At 51.7% G+C, this 13,269-nt stretch overlaps 5 protein-coding genes across 5 annotated transcripts; 3 read left to right on the top strand and 2 right to left on the bottom strand. All coding sequences in view use genetic code 12, as the record gives it.

Moving 5' to 3' along the window:
- Positions 1–1,303: 1,303 nt before the first annotated feature.
- Positions 1,304–2,269, bottom strand: DIURU_003149 (uncharacterized protein; the record flags this gene model as incomplete). The annotated part of the gene is made up of 1 exon (XM_034155879.1): positions 1,304–2,269. The coding sequence occupies one exon, from the start codon at positions 2,267–2,269 to the stop codon at positions 1,304–1,306; it is 966 nt and encodes a 321-aa protein (XP_034012058.1).
- A 1,650-nt stretch (positions 2,270–3,919) lies between these two features.
- On the bottom strand, positions 3,920–4,147 carry DIURU_003148 (uncharacterized protein; the record flags this gene model as incomplete). The annotated part of the gene is made up of 1 exon (XM_034155878.1): positions 3,920–4,147. One exon carries the CDS (start codon positions 4,145–4,147, stop codon positions 3,920–3,922), a length of 228 nt encoding a protein of 75 aa, XP_034012057.1.
- A 1,917-nt stretch (positions 4,148–6,064) lies between these two features.
- IDP2 (isocitrate dehydrogenase (NADP(+))) lies at positions 6,065–7,294 on the top strand (the record flags this gene model as incomplete). Its single annotated transcript, XM_034155877.1, has 1 exon — positions 6,065–7,294. One exon carries the CDS (start codon positions 6,065–6,067, stop codon positions 7,292–7,294), a length of 1,230 nt encoding a protein of 409 aa, XP_034012056.1.
- A 3,005-nt stretch (positions 7,295–10,299) lies between these two features.
- Positions 10,300–11,688, top strand: CET1 (polynucleotide 5'-phosphatase; the record flags this gene model as incomplete). Its single annotated transcript, XM_034155876.1, has 1 exon — positions 10,300–11,688. One exon carries the CDS (start codon positions 10,300–10,302, stop codon positions 11,686–11,688), a length of 1,389 nt encoding a protein of 462 aa, XP_034012055.1.
- A 652-nt stretch (positions 11,689–12,340) lies between these two features.
- Positions 12,341–13,213, top strand: DIURU_003145 (uncharacterized protein; the record flags this gene model as incomplete). The annotated part of the gene is made up of 1 exon (XM_034155875.1): positions 12,341–13,213. The coding sequence occupies one exon, from the start codon at positions 12,341–12,343 to the stop codon at positions 13,211–13,213; it is 873 nt and encodes a 290-aa protein (XP_034012054.1).
- Between the last annotated feature and the right edge of the window lie 56 nt (positions 13,214–13,269).

The raw sequence follows: 13,269 nt of genomic DNA, 5'->3' as shown, positions 1-13,269 counted from the left end.
GGGGACACCCCGACAGTTGCCCCAGATAAATGCCGCCAAATGCCACTGATTTGGCCCTGCTTTCTCCCAAATCCCCTTGACTATCATGCTGCAGAGCAATGCTGAGTACGAGTGGTGTGTCGCCCAATCCTCCGCGATGATAAATCGACATCTGCCACCCCCTCCCCTGATCGAATTATCAAAAACAACTAAAATTGTGAAGCCAGCCACTGAACCTTCTCCTGGTCAAAGACGCCCGGACACTCCCGTGGTGGGTGAATTTATCATTGATGCAGTTTCTAATAAGAAACGCACCATCGCTAAACTGGTGACCCTGGGTATATGTCCCATTTGCGGGATACATTTCCCACAGTTTTTGGACAAACACCTCATGCTACACCGACGGAGCCAACAATTAATCATCCGCTCGCGAGTTCGAGCACTTGGTCGGTGTCGGCGTACGAGAAAAAAGCCTTAGTTAGTTATCAGCACATGAATACACCCATTTTTGGGAGACTTTGATGAATGAGCATGCCGTAATTCAATCTAAAGAAACATTTGAAAACAGTCTCATTTACGAACTTCAGATAGTCTCGTATTGGACAGATTTTACTAGATTGCGGTGCACTAAAATATGGATCTGCTTAAGGTGCAGGGCAAATCTATGTACGGTCACGTACGATCACCTCGTTCATTGAGATCTGTGATAACGTCGACACATCGCTGGTGGTTATACTGTATATGAGGGAGGACAGAGGGTGAGATCGAGTCAAACTCGTCAACTTAACAGGGTTTTCTTGGATGATATACCATTTGTGAGAATGACCTGTAAGTGATCTGGTGCTAAGTTGATATAGCCACTGATAGCAAGCACTCACTACCACGGGAATGTTGTTTAGCCAAACAAGTTTCACCCCCTTCGAAATATTAAAAAAAAAAAAGACGAAGGCATCGTCAGTGTGTTTTCCTGACCCTTTTAGAGAATTGCCCTGCCTACAACAATTACTAGTGTTAAGTCTCAAGGAATGTATTAGTGTATAGTACGATAAAATAGTCACTATTGCGGGTGTTTCACCCGATATGAAGTCAATGTATCTCTGGTAACGATCACCACTGGCTTCAGGATGTTAGTGTCTGCAAGGTAATACGTTCTCTAAGAGGTAGGCGCTGCCCGACCATCAGAATCGTACGGAACCATATCTCTAGTGCCTACCACTCACTGGAAGAGTCTCTTGTCAGCAGCAGTGGTCGGCTATCGCCATCATCATGCTCGTGTCGCTAGTGACAGTCCCGGCTTTCGAGGCCTGTAACTTCTGATCTAAGCTTAGAACTTCTTATCATGGTTGATAAGGTTGTTGAAGTCCGGGGTTTTAAGCAAGTTCTTCGTCAACATCTCTCCACCAGGCAGTGGAGTAAAGAAGTTGACGTAATCATTCATATTGAATCCGGTGGGCGTAAGCGTGAGTCCCGAACTAGGGAGCGCCGAGAGTAAACCTGGAGTCAACCGGTTCTGAGGAGTTTTAGCCGCACTCACTCCCGGCGCCCTCTTGGGGGTCATCGGCGGCGCCGGCGCCACGAACGGGTCGCTCTTCCCCTTGGTCGTCTTAGCCAACGGCGCCCCAAACGATACAGGGGCACCGGGGGTCGGCGGCTGGCCCGTTGCCGCCGCGAGCGGGTGCGAGGTGGGGATGGCGCCGTTGGGGAGGACCAGCTGGGTGTACGGTTTCGCCGGCAGCGGCAGCGTCGCGAGGTACATGAGGAGGTCGGCGCCCTCGTCGTAGTGGGAGCGGTTAGGAGTGCTAACAAGATCGCGCCGTTGTTGCTTCGGGGTGGTGACGGGGCGCGGCGCCAGCGCCAGCGCCGGCGCTAACGGCGCCGAGGGTGGTGGCGCCGCCGGCGCCGGGCGCGCCTCCAACAGCGGCTTGAGGCGGCGCACCGGCAGCGGCGCCAGCGCCGGCTCGAGCACCATCCGCTTCGTCGGCAGGTCGTGCCCTGCCGTTTTCAACGGCGTCTTGAGCGGCAGCAGCAGCAAGTACACCGCCAGCATCAGCAGCGGCTTCTTCTTCGTCGGCAGCTTGTGGGGCGAGTATAGCGGCAGCAGCGTCGGCAGCGCCGCCGCCTGTTTGCGGACGGCGGCCGCCGCCTGCTGTTTTAGCGGCAGTTTGCGGAGGGTGGGCGAGTGGGACTTGGCGGCAACGGAAGCTCGGGAGAGCTTCTTTTTGAGCTCCTTGGCGATCGCCTCGAGCTCTTCTTTCTTCAAGGGTGTCTTGGGCTTCGCGGGTTCCCTCATGGCGGCGTAAGCGTTGGGGGGAGAAAATGGGATGCCACTGGTTAAAGCGCCACGGTTGATGAGCGACACGAGGTAGGGAACGCGGTGGTTTCAAACGTGATACACAGGCAGGTGGCTGTGGTATCGGTTTTTGCTGGTTTGGGAGCTGGTTCGCTTGGGGGGGGTAACCACTAATCGCTGGGTCAACAACAGAAGGGCGAGGGGCGAGCAGGGCGTAGGCCTCGATTGGATTATATTAGACGCGTAAGTGTGTGCAGGTGGAGCGCCGACCCGATCGGGAAAAATCCACGCGCGGGCGATGGCCAGCATTGGCGGTAGAAGGGGTGGGGTTATCAGGGGAAGTAGGAGCGATATGAGAAAACGGAAACTACCACAAGATAGCGGTGGTCATATAGTTTTGGGAAAGTTTTTTTTTATGGCTGGATTTGTCGTTAGTGGGGCTTTTCTTCCATGGTAAATGGAGGTTTCATGAACCCTTCAAGGGGCGCGAATATCGCGACGCGTGTTTTCAAAAAGTTAAAAAAAAAAAGGATGACAGGCAAGGCTCCCAATGCTTGCTAGTCCAGAAGACACGATAATTGCTAGTATTCTGTGACGGTAGTTTTGTTCGGTCTGTACATAGAAATCTGTAGACTCTAGGGATCTACAAGTCTTTTGGATTACTGTAGCGTTGGCGGTGATTGGTCATATCTGTTGGACGCGATGAGGGCTGGTGGGGGTGATGATGCTGGTAATATACCGTTTCTGCGTCGATGCCGGTAATTTAGGCGTGGGGCGATGCCAGTAATTTACCCTGGATCGGGAATAGTAATGAACCCCCGACACACACAGAATATGAGACACACACGATACCGATTTCGATTTCGATTTCGATGGATCTCTATCTCTCGTGAGATGATACAGTCCTCAAGGCTATTGAGAACTAAAGCTCAATGATAATATCGTAGACCTTAATAAGTCTAAGTCTAGTGTTGTACGTGCCGGTACGCCTCACCGTTATCCTTCCAAAACCCATCGTTGATTATGTGGTGGAGGTTAGCTTCCGTATATCCGAACGCCGAGACCTCGTAAACTGGTCTGAAAGTGGTATTTATAATGTAGGTTGAGGAGTGGTTAAACAACTGGCTCAAAAAGGGCTTCAAATGTCTTGTAAGGTACCTGGTTCATGACCTGGCCTGTCGTCCAAGAGCTGGAATATAGATCGGTGATACAAACTATTGAAGAAATTTATCCAAAACTAATTTGTGAACTATGCTGCATGCTCTGGAATTGAATTATCGTACGTTTCACAGAGTAGTTCAAGGAATAACTAGTGAAATCTAGGAAAGTGGTTAACAAAATGGTCTAAAAGAGTAGTCGAGAGAAGTATCTAATACTGGTTAACGAAAGGTGTTATTTTCGGAAAAATTCAGGGAAAGCTTTCTAAAATTTTCCCTTTTAATGCCCTGTATAGATCTTTCTATGTCATATTTCTAGCTCATGTCGTACGTTTAATCACATCATTTTCCGAATAACACGTCATGTTTGAAACACGGGGCCCCAGTCTCTATAAAATCATCCAATGCCTAAACTATAAAAATACTAAACCTGTAAACCTGTCATGTGAATGTGTCATGTAAAGTGTCGTGTCAAATGTCATCTGTCACCCGTTTACTTGAGCAACTGTTCCAACACCTCCTTCTCCTTGGCGACAAGTTCGGAGACCTCATCCGAGGCCACCCCGTGCTGGCGGTTGAACTCGACAAGCTTGGCCGGGTCGACGATCCCGTAGGCGGTGCCGGCGTCGGCGATAAAGATCGCCAGCGGGTGCCGCTGGACGAACTGCTGGGCCTGTTGTTCGCTGTCGATGCGTTGGGCGAGGGTGGTCGGCAACGACATCCGATGGGTGAAACCGGTTTAGAAAGGTGAGTAAAACAGCGGGGGCCAAAAGCGGTGTTTTACGATTGGTCTCAGAATTGGTTTCAGGGGGTTGGGGGGGAGGTTTTTTTGCTCCAGTGAGGTTATGGCAGGTAGAGTGAACTGGTTAGGGGCCATGGCCCTAGATTAAGGGAGTGGTCGTTTAAGGGCTAAAACCACCCGATACCACTTAAATTGAGGTTCCTCATATGTGGTGGTAGGAGATATTTATAGTTGTCGGTTGATTTGGTTAGGATTTCACTTCAGAACCACAACCAGCGGTATCTACATTTTAATGTAACCTTGTGAGGTTGCATGGTTATGTAGCCCTGGTACCCCTAAATCCGGACCCTAATTTGGTTGAGTAATTGCAGCAGTTTTAGTTGTTGAGTTACCTGTCACAACAAATTTTTTTTTTTTTTCTGAGCTTATGGCCTCAGGTCACGTGATTATGACAAACCCAAAACGCACTATGGCACTATTTCTGCATGTGTCTTTTTGGGGCTTTATTTTCCCCAGAGCTTGGCAACAGGGGGCCTGGCCCGAGTCAAAAACACAAACGCACCAGGTGAACATCAGCTGACACTTCCACCAACCCGAGGATCCACCGAACCCGAAACGGGCAAGAGGGGCGGGCCGGGGTGTGCTCCGAACTCCGAACACCTCCGTTCGCCGCCCCGCCTCCGTCCGCTCAAGGCGGTCATCTGATACAAGTACTGACACAAGTAACATCTGACAACGTAAAGCCGGTACCGGCCCACACTCTAGATCCGTGGCGCTAGCAGCCACGTCACCACACGAGTCAAAAAAAAAAAAAATCACGCCGCGTATAGGAAAGGCTGGGGAGATGCCGAGGCTGGGTCCGAACTCACTATGTGCAGGAACATACACAAAAACAAAGCACACGATAACCCCGACTGTAGAGCCCTACCACTAAAGTGAGAGAGGTGACAGGCTGCCAATAGCAGTAGTGGCTACCGTCAGCGCTACCCGGAAATTTCCGATGCCATCACGCCACCCCACATTACCAGTTTCTACACAAGTTTTGAAACAAAGTATCTAAACCAGGCACATTCGAAACATGTAAAATGGAATAATAACCCCGTGTGGTCAGCAACCCTCAATTAGGAGGTTAATAAATAATTGTCGGTGGGTAGCCTGCTGGGCGCAGGGTGCGTCTTTTGGGCGCGTGGGCGATTGGGCGCTCTGGGGCTCCGTTCCCGTCCGGAAAACCCCAGGGTGCGATTGGTCAGCGGCAGCGCCGTCGCCCCCGCGATTTGCACCAGGGGCCGCCGACCTGGCGCGCCCCGTGACGATTACAAAACACGTCTCGGCGGGTTCTGTGGCTAGTTGACACCTCAGGGCCACAGAACCGGATAACAAAACGGGTAAAGTGAAACACGGTAGTGGTTTCAAGGGAATTTCCGGCGTTGTCGCTAGCTTAGGGGAGGGTTAAAAAAGGTGGGGTTCGGGATCTTCCATGCTCTCGGAGGGAGTGCAGGTAAGCCCCCACCGGCGCTCCGTGCCGAAATCGATAAGGGCTCGGCGCCGAGCAGGAAAAGGTCGGGGGGAGGGGGCTCAACTGAATTGTAATCAAGACGAACTGGTAATTCGAAACGTAGGCTGAAACACACAACCATCACCTGATCCACTGAAACCACTGCTGTTAACACCGGGTAGCTTAACTCCAGAGGCCTATATAAGCACTCGCTCTGCCTCCTACTACCGTTTTTGAGTGGGTGAGTGGCATCGCCGGGGAATTCCGCGGCGCGTCCCGGGCTGCTGGCAGCTGGGGGGCTCCGGTGCCTGGCGAGGTGGCTTGGCCCTATAAATAACAGCCACGCCCCCCCGCCCACTTCCACTTCTCTCTCTCTTGATTGGACCCCCCATTAAACCACAATGGCAGCAGCGAAGATCGACGTCAAGAACCCCGTCGTCGACATGGACGGCGACGAGATGACCCGGATCATCTGGAAGTTCATCAAGGACAAGTTGATCTTGCCCTACTTGAACATCGACATCAAGTACTACGACTTGGGCATTGAGCACCGTGACGCCACCGACGACCAAGTGACCATCGACGCCGCCAACGCCATCCTCAAGTACGGCGTCGGTATCAAGTGCGCCACCATCACCCCCGACGAACAGCGGGTGGAAGAGTTCGGGCTTAAGAAGATGTGGTTGTCGCCCAACGGGACCCTCAGAAACATCTTGGGCGGTACCGTGTTCAGAGAACCCATCGTCATCGACAACATCCCCCGGATTGTCCCCCAGTGGGAAAAGCCCATCATCATCGGTCGTCACGCCTTTGGCGACCAGTACAAGGCCACCGACGTCGTCATCCCCGGCGCCGGTGAGTTGAAGTTGGTGTACAAGCCTGCCGACGGGCTGGAGGTCCAGGAGATCCCCGTGTACAACTACCAGGGCGCCGGTGTCGCCCTCGCCATGTACAACACCGACGCCTCCATCCGCGACTTTGCCGAGCTGTCGTTCAAGATGGCCATCGACCGCAAGCTCAACTTGTTCTCGTCGACCAAGAACACCATTTTGAAGAAGTACGACGGTAGATTCAAGGACATCTTTGAAGAATTGTACGCGCAAAAGTACAAGGCCGAGATGGACAAGTTGGGCATCTGGTACGAACACCGGTTGATCGACGACATGGTGGCGCAAATGCTCAAGCTGAAGGGTGGTTACATCATTGCCATGAAGAACTACGACGGTGACGTGCAATCGGACATTGTCGCCCAAGGGTTCGGTTCGTTGGGGTTGATGACCTCGACCTTGATGACCCCCGACGGTAAGGCTTTCGAAGCCGAGGCCGCCCACGGTACCGTCACCCGTCACTACCGTCAACACCAACAAGGCAAGGAGACCTCGACCAACTCGATCGCCTCGATCTTCGCCTGGACCCGGGGTTTGATCCAAAGAGGTAAGTTGGACAACACCCCCGACGTCGTCAAGTTTGGTGAAGCGTTGGAACAGGCCACCATCGACACCGTGGCCAAGGACGGCATCATGACCAAGGACTTGGCGCTTGCCCAGGGCAAGACCGACCGCTCGCTGTACGTGACCACCGAGGAGTTCATCGACGCCGTCGCCAACAGATTGGCCAAGACCTTGGCCTAGGGTATGATATAATAGACATGTAAATACCGACAGCATTGTATCGAAGAGGATAACACCCGTCCTGGAGTCGAATTTTTCAGTTAGATCATCATTTACACAATACTAAAGATAACCAATTGAACGTCATCGTAAGATTCTAAGATTGAGATTCCCAGCCTCGATTCGTTTCGTGGATCCAGCGAAACTCGAGTACATTGAGTACGACAATCGTGCTTTGGTTCAGCAGTACGAAGCCGGCGAAGACGACACCCGGCCAGCGTTCATTCCTGATGGGTTTGTGCAAGTTGGGCCTACGTTATGGTGACGCCCCGACATAGTGCAATTGTGGAAGTCCTCCTAGGGCAAGTTCCTTCTGCAGCCACAGCAGTGATTGGTAAGTAGTAGTGGATATTGCAGAACCAGTTAATTAATGCGTGTCTTCAAATTACTTTTCATTCTTTACGAAATGCATAAATTTCAATTGCTTACATTCACTTTCTCTAATATTGGTATCACCGTCCGCGCTTGATCTAACCATATTGGATTTAGTTAGTGTAATTATGCCATTGAAAGCCTAACACATCCCAACCAGTTTCAACTTTGAATCACATGAAACTTGAATTACAGTCAATACTATTATAATTTTCACTTTAAATTTAAGAATTTCAGTCGTCTTAGTCGGAGTCGCCACCATCGCATTGCCCCACTGTGGTGTCCCCCCACACAGTCGCGGAGGCGAAATGTGAGATCGCCTACCGATTATCAACCGCCTAAACAATCTCCAATGGACGGAGAACTCAAGCTCATTGGCACCGCCGAGCTCCGGCTCGCCCTTGCCACCACCGATCCCCAGCTTGAGAAGGTGTTTGGGACAATTCCTCTGTCCGTTACTCAAATTGGCAGTGGGCGAGTGGGGGGGCGAAGCCGTCGGGGTTGCTGGACAAGAAAAAGGGCCGACAACACACCAATGCAGAGGGTACAGGTGCAACCCTGGGGAATCGCCAGATAGGCGCACCTGGTTACATCACCAGCAGCCTTCGTATTGTTGGCGCTGTAGTAGGTGCAGAGGGTGGGCGCATCGGCATTATCTGGGGCATGAAGTGAGGGTGCCAGGGCTCGAAATAAAATACTAGAACTAAAATTTTTCGGGTTGAACGAAACCAGCCCCGAGGCAGTGGCGAACCCGGTATTTCAGGTGTGCTCTTTGCATCGTAATATTAACGTAATATGAGGGTGCTTATTTTAGAAAGCGCGCCTGGTATGATTTTTGCGCCGTATATACGATTCTACGATTTCGCATTAAGTGGAAGAATGTTATATTTGAGCAACAATTTGAAACAATGATATAGCCCCCGGTTCGTCAAGATTCACGCCATTGGTTCCACTAACTACCACACTTTTTGCCTCTGGCCTTCAAATCCCATTAAATCAAAGTCAAACCCCGTGTGTATAGTGTCAATGGCTTGAGCCATCAGCTCGTCAGTTTCACGGAGAAACAATTGATAATCAATTAGAAAGAGTCTGGTGAAGCAAGAAATTAAAACGATTGTATAATTGAAGAACTCGGTTACATAATTCTACAATTATGCCATCCTTTACACAATTTTTCAGTTGTGCTATAATTAGATGTAATTGCAGTGAAACAGTAAATTAAGCATTGCTAAGGTTGAGCAGACTATTATAGGTAGTCAGATAGTGAAGCATTCAGTTCCTCACGTTCACAATAACTCCATAACTTCGCCAGTGTTGATGAATTGGATTGGTTCGTTGTGCAGGGCGATGACGTAGGCCCCATGCACATCACCAGCCACAAAAATGACGCCAAGCGAGTGAAAATACCATAATGTTCCTCTGCTAAGACTTCATTGTACTATTTACTGAACTTGCTGAAAGGTAAACAAGGAGAATTGGTGTTTCCTGGAAAACCATCGAATTTATAATTAATCGGTTCTAGCAACAACGTTTCTAGATACAACCAGCGATGGCTATAATTCATCGTATACCCGCTTACTAGCCCTAAAAACGACGCCTCGTCTTCTAGGCGTGATAATTTGTTCTAACTGGCATCATGTAACGCTTGTATCGTAAGATTGGTGGCGTGTGTTCCTTTGTTACCATATTGGCAATGATTAACTAACATAAGTGAATAGTTCCTTTTAATTATTTGAGTTCCATAGGTTTGATCTTCAATCAGGTCCATGATTAAGGGTACGAGCTAATATTGTCGTGATTTTAGGGGGTTGGCAAAAGCGATGCTCAAAAATTACTTGTTTTAAGTCTATGCCAGCTCCTGCTTTTCCATAACTTTTCCCCGAACACGCTTTAAACAAAGGTTGGAAAATACCTTAGCTAGACGATGCTGTACTCTACACTCCAAGGAAGTGTCGAACTTATTTTCCATCAACAAGTATTTAAAACTTGAGATTACATGGAAGATTACGAAGCCCACCGATGCATCACAGTGTGTATCAATCAGAGGGTACTACACAGTCCCCAATTATTAAATATTACCTCTATATAATTGTTGCCACATCCATCCTCGTACGAGCTATTCTTCAACAAAGACAATGACGTAAAATCGATTAAAGTGGGCACTTTTTGATTGGCCTCACAGTGGAAAATTAATTGTTTTAAATCACCCATTGACTCGCCAATTCAAAAACTACAAATACTGCTGCTACGAATACATCCAAGATAACTACCACGAGATTTCACTGATGCCGACTTCAATGCAGTAATATCACGTGGACATGAAATAGGGGAATATCCAGGTTACCAACACTTAGCCAAATAATGAATACTTTACGCTTAACATTAGCCATCACTCGGGGTTAAGACCCTCCTCCCCAGCCTCAGATTTTCATTATCGTCTATGTACTGTCACTCGTCGCTCGCTCTCGCTCGCGGGCGCGGGGCGCCGCGGTCGCGTGGGGCGCACCGACAAAAACCCGCCCGCCTGGCGCCATCGTCAGTGGGCCTCTGTTGACACGACCGCTGCTTCTCCACCTGTGGCGACACCCTCCGTAATGAACCTCGGCGGCATCTTGAACAACGACCTGCCCCCGGCAGACGAGGCGCTGCGGCCCCACCAGGAGCGCCTGGCGCTGGAGGCGCTGACGGCGCTGGTGCACCAGCGCAACTCCATCACCAACATCCTCAACGGCGACGACGGCGACGCCCCCGCAGCGGCGGCGGCGGCGGCGGCCGCGCCACCGGCGCCGGCGCTGACGGAAACTACGGCGTCCAAGGAACCAGCGACGGCGCCGACTAATACCACGGCGCCCGCTACGAACTCGGCGCCCCTGGCGCTGTCGCTGGCGCCGGGAGCGCTGGCTCTGGGCGACCCCATCGACCTGGGTCTCGCCAAAATCGCCCAGTTGAAAGGGAAGACGCGCCCCCGGCGCTACTCGACGCCGCCGGTGTGGGCGCAGGAGTGGGTGCCCCACGTCCGCGACGAAGCGCCTGTTTCAAGTGGGCCCCAGCTCGGGCTGATCCTCTCCGACAAGCGGGTGTTTGACTATAACCGCACCCAGCTGGTCGACCTCGAGTGTCTGATTTCCGGCGTGATTCCGGCGCAGAGCGTGGTGCGGACGATCGCCGAGTGGATCTTCGCCAACTTCCGGGACATCTCGCCCCAGAACCGGCCGTTCGTCGAGCTCGAAGTCAAATTCGGCACCATCACCGACAAGCGGACGCTGAACCGGATCTCGATCGACGTCGCCACCGACTGCGTCTACACCAACCACCTGGAGGTGTACTTTGAGATGGAGGTGGCCGAGCCTGCATTTAAAGAAGTGCAACGTTACCTTGGCGAGCTCGAGCTGAAGTACCAAGAAAGCGGCCGTGGTGACCGCAACCGCCCGAGACGCAAATTTAGCCATTTGGAAACGGATATCACCGACCTGTTTTACCAAGTGGAACGGCCGAAAGAGCCGACGAAGCTGATACGGGTGTCGAAGGATAACTCGCTTTCCCCCGCCCGCTACCTGGCAATTGAGAAGCAACGCATTTCGGACTTATTTGTCCACTGCCCGCTGTCGATGTACGACTTGCGGCTCCTGCTCGCGCTCGAATTCCCCGTCCCCGAACAAAATATCGAGGCCATCATCAGCAAGGGGACCCCCGTCCTCCAGCGCGAGAAAAAACGGTCGCTGTGGACCCACGCCCCCACGGTGCTGCGGATCGACTTGACGCGGGTGCTGATCCCCAAGGACAGCCGCGGCCAGCTGGGGCGGAAGGTGGTCGAGTACACGCTGAACTACGAGATCGAACAGGAGATCGACACGAACGAAGTGTTCCTCGCCATGGACAAGTTCAAAGCGGGGGAGGACGCCTTCCGCTTTGAAGAATTGGTGGAGATCTTCTTGAACAACGCCCGCGTGCTCAACTCGGTGGTGACGAAAATCGCCCGGTAATATAATGCGACCCACGAGAATGTTAATAGATGTAGTATAGAGCCTGAGGGTTCACAGAGAAATAAGCAATATCACATGAGAGAAAGAAAGGGTGTAGACTAATACTATCACCGGTGTGTGATTGAAGTTAGATTTACTCCGTCGTTTGACGGACTATTCATCAATTGATCACCCATTGACAGCATCGTTGGCGATATTAATGGTAATTTTGGTCAATTGGTTCTGTTTGGTCACCACAAGTACTGTACTCAATAGAGGAGGAGACGCAAAAGTCAAGACCATCCCAGGGTAAGTTGTACTCCCATAGTTTTTACCCCGTGGAAATATCACAAATCTAGCATTATTTGAGAAATTACCAATTTTCAAAAAATTACTGGTTCGAACCGGGGCATCACCATACACGGTGGCCCAAACAGGCAAGACCCCGATCCCCGTCTAGCGGTTGCTCCCCGAATGACCACCTTTAATAGCCAATACTGTGGTGTCCTCCGACGGAGCTAGCACCACTAATCTCCAGTGAGAAAGGCTTTCGGCTGCGGGCTCGGGACCGGGCCGTTTTCGCGCGCCTCATCTCTGCCCTATATATATATCCGGTGGGCAGGTCCCTCACCTCCGTCTCCGTGTCTACGTCCTCCTCCTTCATCCCCAAACCATGTTTAAGCGGTCGTTGATGCTGGTATGGCGGCGCCAAGTCCTGTACGTCGACCGGTGCCCCGTCAACTGCGACTGCGGCTACCCCACCGCCGACGAGCTCCGCTTCAACGAGCCGATCGACTGGAAACAGAATCTCAACGGCACCAAAGTACAGCCGTACAAGCACGTGCTCATCGCCAGCGATACTCCCATTGACCAGTTGCCGGCGAAAGCCGAGTTGGTCCCTGGGAGCTTAGTCCACGAGCTCGACCGGTTTAAGCGGACGAAGCTCAGTCCCACCCACCCGGTGCTCTTTCTGGCGGTGGACATCCCGGGACTTAAACACCCCGAAGTGGCGATTTTTCCTGATAGGATCAAAGTGGCGATCAACCAATTGGACGACGTGCTCAGCTTTTACGACCAGTTTTTGATCCCGCCAAACCACGAGCCGAAGCCGGTGCATAACCCGTTCGCCAAGGCCACCACCAAAGGTAAACCCACTACAACTGGTCGTACGCCGATCGCCATTCCTGAAATCCCCGATAAACTGGTACTGTTTACCACTTCCCCGTTCACTCGTCCCACAGTGGTGATCTGTGGCCACGCCGCTCGCGACCAGCGGTGCGGCGTCATGGGCCCGCTTCTCAAGCAGGTGTTCACAGACGAGCTTCAGAAGCGGCAGCTCGACGTCGACGTGGGGCTTATCTCCCACATTGGCGGGCATGCATATGCTGGCAACGTCATCTGGTTGCCCCTGGCGCCCCACCAGGCGCCGGTTTGGTACGGGCGCGTGTTCCCGGAGCTCGTGCCGGGGATCATTGAGGAGACGATTATCGGCGGTAAAATCATCAAGGAGTTGTACCGCGGGATCATCCCCGAAACAAAGGCATAAATCAGCCAGTTATTGATAGAGTTTTCTTTTTTTCCAGAATCAGTATGGTTGGCCGT

This window comes from Diutina rugosa, assembly GCF_008704595.1.
Source record: "Diutina rugosa strain CBS 613 chromosome Unknown scaffold35_size143915, whole genome shotgun sequence".
Taxonomy (NCBI): domain Eukaryota; kingdom Fungi; phylum Ascomycota; class Pichiomycetes; order Serinales; family Debaryomycetaceae; genus Diutina; species Diutina rugosa.
The sequence above is the reverse complement of the archived record's forward strand: the minus strand, read 5'-3'. Positions and strand labels throughout refer to the sequence as shown.